At 38.8% G+C, this 19,392-nt stretch overlaps 1 protein-coding gene across 1 annotated transcript; it reads right to left on the reverse strand.

The window, feature by feature from the left end:
* Positions 1 to 376: 376 nt before the first annotated feature.
* LOC135469793 (multidrug and toxin extrusion protein 1-like) lies at positions 377 to 16,679 on the reverse strand. Its single transcript, XM_064748391.1, has 15 exons — positions 16,589 to 16,679; positions 16,220 to 16,320; positions 12,943 to 13,044; positions 11,815 to 11,883; positions 9,864 to 9,961; positions 8,523 to 8,656; positions 7,928 to 8,041; positions 7,221 to 7,288; positions 6,636 to 6,744; positions 6,020 to 6,095; positions 4,798 to 4,867; positions 4,023 to 4,155; positions 1,862 to 1,956; positions 997 to 1,072; positions 377 to 648 (listed from the first exon to the last, which is right to left on the reverse strand). The coding sequence occupies exons 1-15, from the start codon at positions 16,677 to 16,679 to the stop codon at positions 377 to 379; spliced, it is 1,608 nt and encodes a 535-aa protein (XP_064604461.1).
* Positions 16,680 to 19,392: the final 2,713 nt, after the last annotated feature.

Here is a 19,392-nt window from a genome sequence, read left to right on the forward strand (position 1 = left end):
CCCGTGCGGCTCTCTCCGGTTTGTCTACGCCAAGTATGCAAAAATCTTTGAGTGCAATGGGATTGTCCTGCTAGAAAAATTTTAACTGCAATAAACTAGTACTTGCTATGACCGTGTTCTTTTGTTCACTGTGCACAAAGTTTTCCTCAATTCAAAAGATACATTAGCATAATACCAGAAGTTGTTCATGCAAAAGTGTGATGGTCTTTTGATGTACAGCGTTATTGCCAGCCAGCTAAACAGGGAAAAACAAATCAGTTGGAGATTTCAATTCTTGAATAAAGCAATGTAGTAAACGAGCATTCCTTGTCAAGTCACTGTTTCATGCGGACGTGTTGTTTTCGTCACATTATTTCCTGTGGAAAAAAATGTGCTGTTATGTTCCTGTACTGACAACAACCGTGAGCAGAGTAGAGTTCCAGAGCTGGTCTTGTCGCGGTAGCGGCACATAGAGTCGAATCAACAGACAGCCGACTAATACAGCCAATGTTATCAGGACAGCCAGAATACGTTTCAAGGTGAGCAGGGCCTTGTGATGGGATGTCAGAGACGTGTCCACACTCTCAGTCATCGACATTTCCAGACTGCTACTCAGATAGAGCGTACTCCTTACCAACGCTTCTGTTTCCTCTGTTGTGGAGATGATGTCTAAAAGAAAAAGGATGTGTGTCAAATAAAGCATGCAGGAAATCAAGTCAACATTTTAGTAAGGATTTGTTTACGGATTTAACGTGGGGAAAAATCGAACTGTTTATTTTGTTTTAGATTATATGATATTTCTGTAATAAAAGTACCATGAAAAACAGAGATGAACTTAGCGAGACTCTTCTCACCTAAGGAATTACTCATAAAAGGCCAATCAGTTCTAAACCAATTGTTCGTGATTTCCTGTGGACATTTCCTTACATACATGTCACAGAAAATATTATCTTGATATGTGTACATGAACAAATAACACGAATAAAAAAGTAATCAACTTTCTTGCCGCTCTCGCACCTTGGCGTTCCGAAATCAGTGGAGTGTTTTCCGTATTATTTCTCTTCCGTTTAAATTCCGATGCCCTCTTTCGTGCCTGAAAGACAGTAATTTGATTTCCTTGAAGGTATGTAGCATATGTTATTAGTGCATCATTAAAGCAAAAGACAAATCAAAATTGACACATACATCATACATTAAAGGAGTGATAAGTGAGAACATGCTTGCTTTTGAATAAATGAGTGCATCTTTTTGTTTCAAAGAAAAGGTAAGCTTTTTATGCCCATGCCACGAAAACCTGAATTCTCCTACACGCAAAAACACTATTGTTTGGGCGAGGTAAACTTCAAAGTTCAGTATAACCTGAAGACGCAAATGTGACATGACAAATACTCATTGGCATCATGGTTTGCAAATACTGATTTAATGACTACACGCCACATTATTAAAACTGCCAATGTAAGTCCTACATTCAACAGCCCGATGGATAATATGTTTCCACTTTTGCGTTTTCTTTCACGTATATTTCGTCCCATAATGCTGACTGCCGCGGTATAAGGGAACTATTCCTGAGTATCCCCAAAAAATGAAATAAATAAAAAATGTTCACTTTTACTGTACACCACATGTCCGTTCTTGAGTTATATTTCTCTGTTTACACATCTTGGATTACCATCTTGCTGTTTATTCCATTCACCCAGTTTAATAACTTTATCTCTTTGCATTGAAATTACCGGGTTTTCTTTCGCTTTTACAACTCGGCTTGTGGCTTTGGGCTTTTATAACCCGGCTACTTCTCCCCTCCTTCACCATATTCCCCGCCCCCTACCGTTTTCGACATGATATAGATTGTGTGGTTTCTTACCCACATCATTACCCGACTTACCTTGCTCACTTCTGCTTCCCAGTTTATCCTGAACATCCAGATTATGTAGACCACCGATACAACAGTGATACCCATACACAGTCCCAACCAAAACCCTGTGTAAGGTCGAAATAGACGCATATTTTAATTATCACTTAAGAGTTCCATTAACAATATCCATAGCTATTTCTACGTATTTTGTCTTTTGGAGGTAATGCAGGGAAAATACATCTGTATAACATCTATGGCCTCATCGTCTTCATCGATATGTAAACTCTTATACTGCATTCGGGCTTTATCAGTTTTTAATTGCTTTGATTCAAAAAGATGCGTTTCATTGATCCGTGAATGTTACAATTTTAACATTGCAAATTAACAGTTTTAGTAAAACCATGTCATCGTTGATTTGCTATGGCTGGCTGGCCTGGCGTCTCTTTGTCCTTGTGTTATATATTTAATGCACGCGTAAGTGTTACTTTCATCTGAATTGCTTGCATGTTAGCATGTGTGTTCACGTCTGAGTAGATCAGCTGTAGGTCCCAGAGTATTTACAAAGTCCCACTTCCTGCACTCTGGTTCATGTTGTGTATGGCTTAATCAAGCTTCACAGCTGCCATATACTTCACGTGCATTTTATTTGCCCTTGGCACGATCAAGTTAGACATGTTCTCACCTCTGCAACTCTTAATCAAATTATGATAGTCGCGTGTATCTAATATCATCTAGCATATACGGTCCCTTGAACTTGAATAAATATCCGATAAGACACAGTTAATGGCATCTATAAATCCACTATATATGTGTATGTAATATATATACACTCTATGTAATAATGATTTACAGGCTCGTTTTAATATATATATATATACCGGCGCGGATAGCACAGTTGGTAGAGCGTCCGCTTCGGGACCGGTAGATCCAGGATCAATCTTTGATCGAGTCACACCTAACACTTTAAAAGAGGAAGTTGTAACTTCCTCGCTTGGCGTTCAGCATGAAGGGGATAGTGCAACGACTGGTTGACCCGTATCAGTATAATGGCTCGGGCGGGGCGGCTTACTTGCCTTCGGTAAGTCGTCTCAGTGCAGCAGCACTATCCGTCCTGCAACAAGGAGGCACATTACATGCATTTTAAAGATTCCTTCGTCGTCATATGAAAAATTGTTGAGTACGACGTTACACCCCAAGCACTCACTCACTCACTCTCGTTTTAATATAGCCTTTAGCTCTGTACAATGAACACACTTGTATGGTAATGGAGGCGGCCCATGATTTACCCCTGATGAATACAAGCTGGTATGGTCGGTTTACCGTATTCGTCAATCAGTAATAAACATTGCCAAAGCTTATTTCTTTGTACATACATGCGTGGGTTGTGTAATACATGACAGCCATTGATTCACTGCTACATTTGACAGATCAGCCTGCATGGTATTGAAGACAGCAGTCACTGGTTTACTGCTATATTCCGTACACAAGTTTGATATTGCACACAATGTTCAATGATTCACTGGTATATTCCACACGTTTGTAGTCTGGTATTACATGTAGCGATTTGGATAAAACTTTCACTGCTTAAGTATTGTCTTTACATAACAGTCACTGGTTCACTGGAATATTGTTCAGGTATGTCAGGCGTTACACATAACAATCACTGGTTCACTGGAATATTGTTCAGGTATGTCAGGCGTTACACTTAACACCCTCTGGTTCACTGCAGTATTGTTCAGATATGCCAGGCGTTAAACATAACAGTCACTGGTTCACTGGAATATTGTTCAGGTATGTCAGGCGTTACACTTAACACCCTCTGGTTCACTGCAATATTGTTCAGATATGCCAGGCGTTACACATAACAGTCACTGGTTCACTGGAATATTGTTCAGGTATGTCAGGCGTTACACTTAACACCCTCTGGTTCACTGCAATATTGTTCAGATATGCCAGGCGATACACATAACAGTCACTGGTTCACTGGAATATTGTTCAGATATGTTAGGCGTTACACGCTTATCGCATCTTATCTGATCCAGATAAGTTTGATATGACATCCACTGTTCAACAGAAACTGTCATTTATGTCGGGGACGTGGAAGTTTGTCTCTCCCGGTAACGGCTGCAGGAATGTTGTGTGTACAGTTTTATTTTGACACTGTTTACAGAGAAAACTCAGATAAACCTACCCAGAGCTCCCACTTTTACCACAAACATCAAAACAACGGCCAGTGGCACGGTAAGAACGACGTAGCCGATAAAGTTGAAGATGGCGCCTGCCAGCTGGTGTCCGCAGCCTCGGAGTGTTCCCATGGTTGTGGCCTGTTAACATATAGACATCTTTATGGACATCCATGTCCACAAGGTGAAAGTATATGCCGCGGTGTTATAATCTCAATACAAAATATCCCACAAACTCAGACACCTTTCGCTTTTAATCGAACGCACGTTGCTGGCCTTGTGTCTTTTACTTATTCTGTTGGATTTTAACGATGTACTCATGTCAGCTTTATAAGGGGAGGAAATTTTAATACTCTATCGAATGCAGCTCCCTTGTCAGAAACCTTTAACTTGAAGCCTTTGCACAGAGATACAGATGAATTCAAACAGGAGAAAAATTGTCCAATGTTAGATCGGCAGACAGAGAACCGGAAGGTGTGGAGTGTCAGCCAGCCGATCCCCCCCCCCCCCCGCACCCACAAACTCTGCATGATTTGCATACTTTTTTTAAAATCTGCACCGTGCAATGTCTTTTTACAACATTTCACTGTATGTTGCTAATTTCTTCAAACACTGGACTGTATTATGATTAAGGTTGTGTTTGTGTACCGGATAACCAGGTAGAAATTATTCCAGCACAATTTGTAATTCATTCAACTTCTCTTTTGCGCAGAGGAATTGAATACTAGACATCTTTAGTCTGTAACAATTACCAGTACAGTCAACGGGAGACAAGTCATTTACCGTTATGGCATCCAGAAACTGTATGAAGACAATGAGAGGTATCGTCCGGGAGACGAGATCAATAATGTCACTGCAAAATAAAAGTAACTGAATGATTGTGTCCTATCTTTACAGAAGACGAAAACATGATCGTAGTAAAGTCGGTCTAATGTCAGAAGTGGTACGTCATACAGACGATAAATAGTGGGAAATGAACGATACGCGACAAATGAACGACACCCAGGGTGAAACTGGGCGATACTTAAGAAGAAATTGATAACTAAGGTAAATCGGACAATACCTGAAGGTAAAACTAGCTTAACCACGGTAAAAGAGAACAATACATACGAGAAGATTGGAGGATGCCTACTTAAAAACAGACGAAAGTTTTTAATACGGAGAAAACGCATAATTCAAATGATAGCAATGAGGAAATCACTATATAGCTTACAGCAGGTGACATTTAACCTGCTGGTGGAACTCGCGACTAAGGCTACCTTTACGCATCTTTTCCACTCAGTCTCTGCTCTGGTGCAACATGAGATCAAATTCATCTGGCACAATGACCAATGCTGTCGCTATGAGGTCAATTCCTGCTCACATTGGTTTATTCTCCGGTCTTAAGAGGGAAGGTCCTGCCAGCAACCTGCGGAGAGTAGATGGCAACTCCCGGGCTCTGACCGGTTTCCTGTCACCATAATGATGGCCGCCGTAAAAGTCAAGACTTTTTTAGAACGTCGTAAAACACCAATAAAATAATTCAATAAATAAATAAAACAAATTTGTCTGCAGCCCTACGATCAAATATTAAAAATAAATCAATATATTTCAGTTATTTATTATAAACATGTGAAGAAATAGAAATAGCGCGTGTCTATGTACCCTGATTTGACTACATAAGCATTAGGTGTAACACGTGTATACTACTCACATTACGAAGTAGCCAGTGTTAGAGGTTAGAGCAAGAAAACAGGACTTGCTGGCCCAGTGTCAGTATAATGGGACTGGTTGATCCGGTTTCATGTTTCGTGCCTTTGGCATGATACATCATACACTCGCCCTGCCACAGGAAGACACAATGTACATGTGTGTATACACACCTAATGGCTCTTCGTCGTTATATGGCCGAAAAATGGCTAAGTACTAAGTAAAAACATGAAAAGTACATACTTGCTTGTGTCAGTTAAACGGTGTATGCGTCTGGGTATACTTAACCTACTCATAAGGTGATAAATAGACTTACGGATCCTCTGTGAACACAACCGGCAGCACATTCTTCAGTGACAGAAGTAAAACAGCGCTTACCACGAAAACAACCACTGGAAATGGATCAAAAATGGAACACATTATAGCGCCGAGCTGAAGCAACATAAACGTCGAAGTCCTATCACGGTACAGAATCAGATATGCTCTCTAGAAATGCAATCATATATATTTGTAATTGTTGATGTTTATACTTTCACATTCTAATGTATGCATCCAAACTCAAGGCATTCAACGTCATTCAACGTTTTCTGGGAATATTTTTACCACATACAAAATCAATTTTCAGGAAGATGTCATGCCTTCTGTATATATACAGCATACTGGTGTTGTTTTTATGGATATATACAATCTTACATAGAAAAATGTTAGTGTATTTATGCAGTATCAGGAAGTCTGTATAGTGCTGTGTATCTGCCCAAATAGACTGTCATGTTTTCTGCACATTTGCTGTATGTTCCGGATACATACAATATCAGTACTGATCTGTTATCCATCTTTATATTCGCACTGACTTGCATTATGAAACGAATTTTTCCACTCATAAAGGACCATGCACAATGTATACATGTATGTATCAATGCAGACTATCTTACGTGCAAACGCCTGAGCGACCCTGGCTGACGTTTTTGCTGCGTTGGCGTTTCCGGCTCCCAAGTTCTGACCCACACGAATGCTGCAGGATAAAGAAATCCCCAGTGGGATCTGAAAGGACAATATCAGATGATATATATTTAAATGGGTACAAACATAAAAGCAGAACGATGATAATTTATCATCATTTTTTTTTTCTTTTTTTTTTACTAATTGTTTGACTGTATTGATTTCAATTAAATGCTTAAATAAAAATTTGTCTCGCCAAAAATGCACACTGACTTTTCTCTGGCCAAGGGTACTGGCTAAATATTGGCAATGGACACGAAAGTTGTAGATTCCTGTGCTGATGTTGACTGTTAGTTTTATGATCGCAAATATATCCTCTAACAGTACGGCGTGTACGTCACACGTAGAAAAATTCATCAATGACTTGCCTAATGTCAACGTTGTTGAGTTCCGCTATGGCGTTATACAACAGTCCAATAAATTATCACCATAACAACAGAGATAACGCGAAGAGGGGCAAATGGATACAGAATGCCTAACTCCGAAACAATGCTTGTGATCTGGCGCAGCAAGCTTACCATATACAAGATGGCTTCTATCTGAAATGTCACAGAAGTGGCACCCAGTTCTACTTCTCCGAGGAGTCCTGAATAGAGCGAGGAGAACCACAGAACATTTTTCAAATTTAGTAATCGAATCAGACAACACAATAAATAAAAGCAAACCATTAAAATCATTACAGCATAGATGAGAAAGTCGATTTTACATGATACATTTTGTTTGCTTAAAATTACATGTCCAAAATATAATACCAGTATTACATTTCAAATAGTATTATACTTGCTGATTGATGTTAAAATAGATTACGCCATTGAAATATAATATTGTGTAATGGAGAACAAAGCAACCCGTTACAAAAACATTCTGTTGGAATAACTGACACATCAACCCGATATATAAACGTTCTGTAGTAGTGACTGAAACATCAACCCGTTACAAAAACGTTTTGGAGGAATAACTGAACAAGTCAGCTGTACATAATATAATAATTTACAGAAATAACACAATCCATTCTTCCGTCAGAGAAAAAAATACTGTCAATTTATCAAACTGGTTTTTATAGTGAAACCAGTACTACAACAACACATAGCCGCTTTCACGAATACGAAATAAAATAACGTGACATAACCTAGTTCCACCAATGCCTCAATGTTGTCTGTTAGAGAATGAACAGCTTTTTTATACGGTTCTTTTTGCGTGAGGTGAATCTAAGTAGGCTACCTACCATTGAGAAATATTCCTATCTCAAAACTCCACATTTCAATACCCATCATGACAAGACCTGGAATTGCGAGTCGCAGAAACAGTCCCCAATGTTCTAATGCCTTCCAAGACCAACCTGTCGTCAGAAAACAATGCTCAAGGTGAGATTTGACAAAATATACCAGCAATTGTGAAGCTATTCACAGTTTACAATATAGAGATCGAAGCCTTGACACTCTTCGTTTACGGCGGAACAAATGATGGGGTTATGGTTTTTACTTACATTGCTAGAATTCAAAATTAATAAATACAGCGAATTTTAGTTTTGTGTGGAATGGAACAGAAACATACAAATCGTCAGCTTGGTAACATTCACATAGCAAAATTTTAAAAGTATTTTACAAAGGTATGTTTATTTATATAAACATATATAATATGTGATATTGCACATATACGATGCGATCAGCATTATGGTGGGAGGAACTCTGTCAGAGCGTGGGGAAACACCCACGACATCACCATGCTGCAGGTAAACCCTCCGACGTGCAGAGTAAAATGAGTCAGCGTGAACTAACGGTATAAAAATATCTCTTACTTAGCTGTGTCACATACGATACCTGGCCACGTTTTCTTGTACGTTCCACTAAATATGATGTAGAATAAAGTTGCGAAGCTCATCGCAGCAAATGCCAGGGCTTGTGCCACTGCCGAACCTCTGTGAAGGGACAAAGACAAGGAAGTATAAGTGTTTCTACAAACAAGAAGCAATTCAAACAAGAAATGAAAGCATAAGTTTGTTGCTAACAGTAGGAATATTAAAACTCACTTCTCTTTTAATCGAGTTTGTTTTTTCTCTATTTTAACTGCGACTCAGCAGCTCTATGTAAGCCGGTTGTTCTGTTTGTCTGTCTGTCTGGCTATCGATCGGTCATTGTGTTAAATGTTTTGACACCCTTTTATTTATAAAATATGAGTCCAGTTTAATTAACGTGGGGTCGGAGTGCAAGACAACATAATGAATCCGATACGCGAGATATAGCAGCAATTGCAAATTTCCATTAGTATTGTGTTTCAACGCACTATTAATTAATTAATGTGACTACTCATGAATATTTATGAGACGGCAGCAAGCCTTGTGGTGGGACACCGGACAGAGCCAGGGGAACAAGCAAACTTCTCCAGGTAACAGGCAGACCTTTATATATAGGACCAGAGAGGACTTTCAAAAACACGCATTTTTTTCTGAATTTGTCTTCTTTCTCAACATCAACATAATTGTCAGATACTACTTGTTATCTGTGTCAAAAATTTACATATTTAGTGGGAATTTCATACTTTCCCGTTAGCTTCTAAACTTGAAGGGAACCGTAGTACATTTCAGTATGTATGAACCCACTACCGCGTTGTTTGGTGAGGCGAGCAGTGAGGCGAGCAGTGAATGGACCAAAAACGCGGGTTACCAATATTTATTTGGTTTTTAACGCCATGCTCAAGAAGTTTTCACTATGAGAGTGATCAAATTTTAGGTTGGGGACAATATGTTAAGATAGTTCACTATCACATTAGTCGTCGACCTAAAGGTCGCAGCAAGTGCCTTACAAGTCGTATGCTTATATCATGTAACATTCATAGTAATATATACATCATTAATTTTAAGCGAAAATATATTTCCTTCATATTTACAAAAATATTGTAACAATGATAATATAAATAACTGTATGTGGGAATGTCTCCAGCAACCTGCGGATGGTCGTGGCTTTCCCTCCCGTCTTAATGCTGGCCGTCGTAGTAGAATTTAAGTGTTCTTGAGTACAGCATAAAACACCAATTAAAGAAAGAAACAAAATAATAATTGTATCCCGTTAAAAGATATAATAGCATAGCTGACATTACAGTGTCCAGATAGTATGGTCTTACATTAACATGCCACATGCTTGACGTATACATGTACGCCTTACCTGATTCCATATCCTAGGACATAGACGGCTATGTACTGCCCCAATGCGTTCAGTATGTTACCTAGCCCTCCAATAACTACAGGTGGATAGACTTTATTCTGTCGGATGGAATAAGACTTTGTTACATCATCGCTGACTGAGATAACGAAAAAAGTGTTTCGTATGTACCCATCTTTTCTTGATAGTTCACTTAATTCCGACAATGTCGGGATCCTTTCTGATTTCTAACTATACTTCGCAAAATGATGAATTGATACTAAAACGCTCACTACTTTTGGAAAATCTCAAGTAGTTCTTTCAACCAAGTGGATGCTTACCTGATTTTGCAAAAACTTGACGAAAATTTGAAACCAAAAATTGAACTGAAATAAAAAAGAAAAAGCGCAAGAGATATCATAAAAAAAGAACTAAAATCAAAAACATTATAAAATTAGGTATTTCTGACGGACATTACATCTTCACATCCGGTCCGAGTTTTTTTTTTATCAATACTTAACCATTATGCATTTACATGATATTTTACTTAAACAATATTATTTTTTAATTTCCAACCCCAAACTAAAGCCATGAACTCAACCAAATAAATTTAAAAAAAAGAACAAATAAAATACATGTTGAAAACAAATAAAATTGTTAAACTGTCGTGAAAGTACAAATGTTAAAATGTTTAGTTCAAGGTAACATAAAATTACATAGTTTTAATGCTTTTATGAAAATTGAGGAAACAAACATTAAAGGATTAAGAAAAACGTACCAACAAGCCCGGCATAAAAAAGAGGAGATAATCTGCGGATATCCTGAGAAGAAAACAAGACCATAAGCTTTACTCCCATCAACAAGTTGTACAGTTCACTTAGCTAGCGTTATAGACAATCAAGCCATTTTCGACACAAAATATGTTCAGTATTTCCACAGAAAACAGAGAATTAAGTTCACCACATAGCTTGGAATTCGTCAAGGGTCAGTTTTTAATACAGTCAGGATACTTGCAAATTGGGAAATACAGACCGACATTTACAAGGCTCGAGACTATACTTGATTATCTGAGAGTATTCAGATTTGACAGATTAGGTGTTTGTGATATACCTATACAAGTCGCTTACTTTGCCACTTGAGGATTTTGACCCAGTACAAGCAACAGGCTTTCGGCGTTTAGGTGTATACCCCAGCACGGAAAGCAGGAGAGGGATATTATCAGTAAACCTGTATTAGTGAAAACAAAATCATAACAAATTAGCAAATTACACTTTTAAAGTTAGTTGTGATATGGGGTACAGTACATACATGCATAGCATTCCAGGGAACTAATAATCAGGATTCAAAATCCCAATGAAAATGGAAAGCAAACACCCAGCGCATTAACGCAAAATTGGGGGATTTCTGTAGATTTACGGGTTCGAGTAGAGTACCAATTTATTTAAATGGTGTAATAATAAGAACTGCTAGTTAGCTTCGTGTGTACAAATTTTTATCTAAATTCGGGTATTGGTCTCTAATCATATATTAGTAGATATCTTCTAAGAATACATACTTCTTTGGAAATATATCCCAAACATTCGTCTGCTGTTAGCGCCGTATGCCTTAATGGTAAACAAAAACAGTAGTAAATGTGCAAATTGTCAGAGTTTTAAAACTTTCATAGGGAAGGTTAAGATGAATCAGGAGCGTTCATTAAAATGGTGTTCATTACACAGACAAACATATACATCTAAGGACAGTTTTTTATACAGACACGTTTGAAGCTCAAACAATGTACAGCAACGTCTAAGATCATTTGCTTCATAACGTTCATTCTAAAATAATAATAATATCACCATTATCAATATGATGCATTAAATTATATATTTTCGAAACCAAAATGAACACGATTTAACGGCGGAATACATCTTCTTCACAAGCCAATATTTGTTCAGAAAAACTTTTACTTTGATCATGCTATAAGCAGAAATACCTGTGCGAATAACGTGTCACAGGCGGTGCAGAGTCCTGTGCATATAGACAATCCCGTTATGTTCAGCAACTGGCGACGAAAAGAAAAACATGAAAAGCACCCCAGGAAAATCAGACACGCAGATATACATAATTAATTTCTGTATATATACGGCTTGATAAAAATGTCTTGTGGTTCTATACACATATACATGGCTTGATAAGATATCTTGTGGTTCTATAAACATATATACGGCTTGATAAGATTATCTTGTAATTCTATACACATGACACAGAACTGATAAGATTATCTTGTGGTTCTATACACATATATACGGCTTGATAAGATTAACTTGTGGTTCAATACACAAATATACGGCTTGATAAGAATATCTTGTGGTTCTATACACATATATACGGCTTGATAAGATTACCTTGTGGTTCTATACACATATATACGGCTTGATAAGATTACCTTGTGGTTCTATGCACATATATACTGCTTGGTAAGATTATCTTATGGTTCTATATACATATATACGGCTTGATAAGGTTATCTTGTGGTTCTATACACATATATACGGCTTGATAAGGTTATCTTGTGGTTCTATACACATATATACGGCTTGATAAGGTTATCTTGTGGTTCTATACACATATATACGGCTTGATAAAGTTCTTCTGACACTTTTACATTTAATTTGTTCCCCATTAATGTCAACATACATGCGTGAGACGTACCATAAATATGGCCTGTTATTTATTGACAAGACTCATCTGACAATAACCAATGCGGTCGCTGTGAGTTCAAGTCCAGTTCATGCTGGCTTCCTCTCCGGCCATAAGTGGGAAGGTCTTCCACCAACCTGCGGATGGTCGTGGGTTTCCCCCGGGCTGTGCCCGGTTTCCACCCACCATATTGCTGGCCACCGGCGTATAAGTGAAATATTCTTGAGTACGGCGTAAAACACCAATCAAATAAATAAATAAATAAATAAATAAATAAATCCTCTGACAATACCAGAAAGAGATAGTGTATGCTTTTGTAATATTTAACATACAGGAATGATGATGTATTTAAGAGATACATAATCGGCATGTAAAGATGACATGCTTAAATGAATAACGAGTATTGTGTGACAGTACTCACGGAGATAGCCAAGGCCGCCCCGTCCAGTTCATATCGCCCCAAATGTCCACAGAATATTAAGCTGATAGGACCCAGGATGAAGTTAAACAAAGCTGTCAAGTACTGGAGGTTAAAAATGACATTACGATAATTGCACCTGAATTCTTCATTGTCTTTGACAAGTTAAGGCTATTGTTGGTGTGGGCATTGATTAGATATGGTCAAGATATGGATCTCTAAACCCACTCTGGTGTCTTACTGATTAAAGAATACGCTTCGATGTCGGGTGATCGGGAATCAAACAAGAGCCGTGTTTGAAAATGTAACTTGTTGCTGACATGACTGGTTGGCAGTATGATACTGCTTGATGAGGTGTCAAGCCTGATGTCTTCAACATTACACTTCAGTTTTGGCAGCATTTTGGCCGAATGGAATCCTCGTGCCACAAACTTGCACATACCGAATGACATCTCGTAGTCACATGATTGAAAAGCGGTTGAGTACGACGTAATAACAACACATACATATACATATACAGATCACTAAGCTTTGTTTCCCTGTGGCCGTCTCTGAATTTCCAGCGAAACAGTTGATCTGTTTCTGTAGATATATGTGCACATATGTGTTAGTGCACAGTACAGTGGGACGCTTAAAGTTAACCCAGGTTACACGTATGGACATGTGGCTGACTTTGTGCACAATACAGAGGGACGCTTAAAGTTAAAACAAGTTACACGTATGGACATGTGGCTGACATTGTGCACAGTACAGAGGGACGCTTAATGTTAACCCAGGTTACACTTATGGACATGTGGCTGACTTTGTGCACAGTACAGAGGGACGCTTAAAGTTAACCCAAGTTACACGTATGGACGTGTGGATGACTTTGTGCACAGTACAGAGGGACGGTCAAAGTTATCCCAGGTTACACTTATGGACATGTGGCTGACTTTGTGCACAGTACAGAGGGACGCTTAAAGTTAACCCACGTTACACGTATGGACATGTGGCTGACTTTGTGCACAGTACAGAGGGACGCTCAAAGTTATCCCAGGTTACACGTATGGACATGTGGCTGACTTTGTGCACAGTACAGAGGGACACTCAAAGTTATCCGAGGTTACACTTATGGACATGTGGCTGACTTTGTGCACAATACAGAGGGACGCTTAAAGTTAACCCAGGTTACACTTATGGACATGTGGCTGACTTTGTGCACAGTACAGAGGGACGCTTAAAGTTAACCAAAGTTACACGTATGGACATGTGGCTGACTTTGTGCACAGTGCAGAGGGGCACTTAAAGTTAACCCAGGTTACATGTATGGACATGTGGCTGACTTTGTGCACAGTACAGAGGGGCGCTTAAAGTTAACCCGCTTAATGTTAAGCCCCCCCCTCCCCACCTCCCGATTGTCATGCCGAAGACACCAAACGTGAAACTCCACCCAGTCACATTATACTGGCCAACCAGTTCTGTGTCATGGCTGTAATGTCTTAGTGTTGACGACCGTGACAAAGCAGTAACGGTCGATTTTCTTAAGTCTTATGTATGACCCAACCCTGGTTTGATCCCGGGCCCACCAAATTCACGAACGAATGAATGCTTGGGGCTTAACGTCCTACTTAACAATTTTTCAGTCGTACGACGATGGAGAATCAGTAGGTATGTGTACGTATGTTATATCTCGTGTCAGGGCGAGTCTATGTCGCTAAAGTGCTGCCGCCGCTGAAATATCATGCCAAATACACGAGACATGACACCTCACAGTTACATTATACTGATACTGTAAAACACGTACAGCACAGAGAGTCAATTCAGAGCAGCGACGAGTGTGATAGCTGTCAAATGGTCACCATAAATACCTAATGGGGCCTGTTGTCAGATTACCACAGTTAGGGTTTTATTCCAATTCTTCGTGCAAATAGTAACAAAGTACACGCCCCCTAGCACCATGGCTTAAGTAGAATTTGGATACAAAACACAGAGATGTTAATTATGTTGACACTTAACTGTTAACATTTATTATCTAAAATACGAACTATCTGGTGGTGTTACCGTTTATTTTGTTTATTTGTCAACCGTATTTACAGTTACTGGCCCGTAAAAGTTATCCCCTATGAACCGTGTGCGGCGTAAGATATATTTAACAATGAGAGTTACCCTTACGGCTGTGAGTTTAGGGGTGCGGTTTATTGGAACTGTATGGTTCACCTCTCATATTAGGAGGTATCCTATTGACAATATAAGCTTGTAGTGTTATTGGCTAAAGCGGTATCAGACAAGATCGCGCAAATATCGCCATATGGGGATAATTATTCGGCAAAGTCAAACGTTTAGTGTGCTTCTCGTAGCAGTCTTTATAATTTAATGTAAATTCCACCCCCCCCCCCCCCCCCCCCCCAGTGTATACATGTTGGCTTCCTACCCGGCCGTCCGTGGAAAGGTCTGCGACCAACCTGCGGATGTTCTCCCAACATAATGCTGGACGCCGTCTTATAAGTGAAATATTTTCGAGTATGGTGTAAAACACCAATCAAATAAATAAATAAATAAATAAATCCTGTATATATATATATATATATATATATATATATATATATATATATATATATATATATATATATATATATATATATATATATATATCGTGGGTTGTTTGGAATGCGTTTTCATTTGTCATGGAATTATTGCAGTCAAGATAGCGGGTATCTACATGGGTAAAGAAGGGTGAAAATTGCACTGATAAGATAATGTTAGCTTGCCTGTGGTCGTATCATGCTAAGTTAGGGTGCATTTGCTTGTGTTTTACGTGAGGGATGCGTCTGTGTTTCTTACAGCCTATGTCATACTCATGGGGGACTGAGTAAGTTCCAACATAATGATGGGTTGCCTTTCGGTTTTAGGTCTGTTTTTGATAAACTGTCTCACTTCAGATATGGATATTTTACGTGCTTCAAAAATGTGAAAATCATCTTCATTCACACAAGAGTCCGTTTTTAATGTATTTAAATATCATGCAACACTAAAATAGCACTTCATTCCTGTAAAATTTAATTTTGTGGTTGTCATCACAATGTGAACGGTTTACGTTGTATAAGTTGTAGCCAGCAACTTGTTCCGACTAATGAGGTCTCGTGTCCGTACTTAACTCGTGCTGTCTCGTCACGAAAGATTTGCCGAAATGTGCTCTGTTGTCTCACCCCAAACCCTGAACGCTGTCTAACAAGTGAAATGTTTCGAAATGAAACGTAATACACCAACCAAATAAAGATAAGTATAATTATTTTAGTCCTACCACCGGCCAAGACAGTGCAAAAATCTGTTTCAACTCTGATTTAAATCCGTTTGGGAAGAGTCTTTTCCAGAGAGGTTGGGCCATGGTTTCAGAGGCGTTATCTGTTAACAGAGAAGCACGTGTGAACATATTGCATTCTTTTTTGTTTATTAATTTCAAATAGCTTTATGTCCAAATGAAAGAGGTGTCATTAACGTAGACAAACAAGGCGACTGTACGTGAATACGACAGATACCAAGACGGCCTAGGACTAATATGACTTGAACCACCACTCTTATGTGTCATAAGATTAAATCCATCACAAAAAGATCTTTTAACCAGGCTTGTATAGGTTTATTTTAAAACTTTCCATTTGTCTTATGGACTTACCGTTGGTGACAGTGCCGTAGTCCGAATTCTCCACACTTATATCGATGTTTGCCAGACTACTTGCATCACGATGAAGAGCTTCCTCTCCCATACTGGTAGCAAAGCCTATATTTCTATTCTTGCCGTACTGCTATATAGAAGAGCAGGACTAATGGTAAAATATTCGCGAGACAGACATAAGATGTAGTCCTAGCTTTCCCAAATCAAATTGCGCTGTTTGTGCATCTTGACCGTTAAAGTTATGCACGGTCTTGCCTTGGAAAGTTTTGAATGAAGGATAAGCTATTTAAATTCACGTCAGGGGTATTTGTACACCGCTGTAAGTTGCCTGACTTGTACTGGATGTATAGGTATTACTCCCTGTCCTACCTGTTTAAGCATCAAATGCTAATAGCATCGGTCTATCCCTGGTTGATAGCTTCTGTCATCGCTACATGTATAGCCTGTGTCAACATTTAGAACAACATCATCAAAGAAAGTTATGCCCTACACGGAGTGATCTTCATCAGATCCATAACACAAAGTAACAGTTTAATATTGTTGTCATTTGACAGTTCACTATCATACCAAGCATAAGGGTGCTGCTTTTCTCCGTTATCGCTATCAAACAAACCGTACGTGGGAAGGCCTGTCAGCAACCTGTGGATGGTCGTGGGTTTCCCCCTGGCTCTGCTCGGTTTCCTCCCACCATAACGCTGGCCGTCGTCGTATAAGTGGAATATTCTTGAGTACGGCGTAAAACACCAATCAAATAAATAAATAAATAAATAAATAAATAAAAAAATAAATAAATGAATGAATAAATCAAACGAACCACCCATTGCAATCTGCAGAGCGAGTCTGATGGGGGTGCTTTTAGGTTATATCACATCATGCTAGTGTGGGAACGCTCAGTGGATTATTCGCCATTAACTTTGTTAAGTTTGTATGAGGGTTTATTCTGTTTACATACTCAAACATTACGCTTATCTGTCACTTTATTTTTTTTTTTCGTAAAACCAAAACGTGTTTACCATACTAGTATTAGTAACTACACACCACAGGGTCAAGTATCAAGTTTCAGGGTTAAAACGTTTCCACACAACTACACTGTCACTTAATGTAACTTATCTCAGTCACATTGAGAAACATATTCAGTCTGTACCCTGTATAAGTATTGAGCATGGGTTTATTCCTACCGCATATTTCTATGAAACTGTGTGAACTGTACAGTGTGACTGTACAGACCAGCATATTTACCCATATTCAAACCCCCGATGCGCAGGCTCAATGAAGGAACTGGGTTTGGAGATTCCACTGTTATTGTACTTTTTTGGCCGAGGTGACAATAATCAGTCAACAGTACTTGTTTCGGGAAACAATAGAAAAGTGTCAATCCCCATGCAACAAGCGGGGAAAATTTTTCAGTAACATCCCAAAGTTTTATACGAATTTAATCATAAGGCTGATATATAACAGTTCCAAATGAACAAAAATATTTTCATAGCGCAAGAAATTTAACAGTGGAAATTTTTTTAGAAGGGTGATCTATTTCTTACTTTACGTTTCTATAGTTCCTATTTTAAATATTATCTAATCTAATGAAACGGGGAAGTAATAAAACAGAGAATATGCCAAACCACAAAGATGGGAACTTTAATAGATGTGACAGGGAAGCTTTCTAAACAACAATCTTTATGTGTAGTCTGTTTATTTCAGCCTTCGTCACATTTTTCATTCTTTTCTGTTATATTTCCCTTCCAAGCGACCTAATCGATACGTTCAGAAAATTTTCCTTTTATAATGGACTAATAACGTTCTAATCATATATAAAACACATTTGATAAGACCCGGCGTCCAGTAGTCCATGCAACTAGGTTCAAACATTTCATAAGAATACAAGACAATAGTAACAGCAATTAACTGTAAGCTGCTGTAATCCCGAATATTCACACGTAAAAAAACGATCATGTTTAAAATGTCAAACAAGCAAATATCATATGCCAAGTTGGACGAGTGACCTAAAATCTCTGATGTTCACGGTATGTCAAATCGAATTGGTTAGGTTCAAATACTCGAAAAGAGAACAGCTGCATCAAGCTACTGTGCGGAAAATTAAACATTGAGACAATATCATTGGTCAAAATAATAAGGCTTTAGCTAAGACATGGCGGTCTACATATAACTTGTGTAAACTTCAATAAAGAGATAACCCCACACCCCCACCTAACACCACACACCCACACCATACACCCTCCCCACACCCTCCCTCAACACCCTCCCCACCCTCACCCCTGCACAGCCTCTCCACACTCACACCATACACACCCTCCCCACACATACACATCCTCCCCACACCCACACAATACACATCCTCCCCACACCCACACCATACACATCCTCCCTACTTGCACACGCCTGATCTATATTATTTTTTCATTGTTTACTCCAAGAATTTGTGTCGTTCGTAATGTTTTGCGATAGGCCCAAGATCTGCTTGTATTTGGTGACTCTCATATGTATGATGGAACTGAAACTTTTGTCAACAAGAAGTTTACTTTTTCCCAAATATTTTTGAGTGTCACATAGATATTGTACATACTATACATACAGAGCTGATTATATCAGATGATTGTGCCGTGTCAGTTGTGTGACATGGTATCCAGTTAGAGAGGTGTGATCTAAAGGGACTACACATTGCCAAACTGCCATCATTGAATGACTACAGATCGCTTCGCTTGGTGCCTTTGCATGTTACGTGTAATGCATACATTAGCTGTACTTTCATATGAATTGCATCTGTCAGCAGGTGTATGCATGCGTGA

This window comes from Liolophura sinensis, chromosome 7, assembly GCF_032854445.1.
Source record: "Liolophura sinensis isolate JHLJ2023 chromosome 7, CUHK_Ljap_v2, whole genome shotgun sequence".
NCBI lineage: Eukaryota > Metazoa > Mollusca > Polyplacophora > Chitonida > Chitonidae > Liolophura > Liolophura sinensis.

What these genes read in the sequence shown, in the direction of transcription:
- LOC135469793 (XM_064748391.1), bottom strand. Translation starts at nt 16,679, where the DNA reads ATGGGAGAGGAAGCTCTTCATCGTGATGCAAGTAGTCTGGCAAACATC. An exon ending in GGTCGCTCAGGCGTTTGCAC is followed by an intron (nt 6,096 to 6,635) that starts GTAAGATAGTCT and finishes ATCCATTTCCAG; the next exon opens with TGGTTGTTTTCGTGGTAAGC. An exon ending in GTTGTGTTCACAGAGGATCC is followed by an intron (nt 4,868 to 6,019) that starts GTAAGTCTATTT and finishes TTTATTTTGCAG; the next exon opens with TGACATTATTGATCTCGTCT.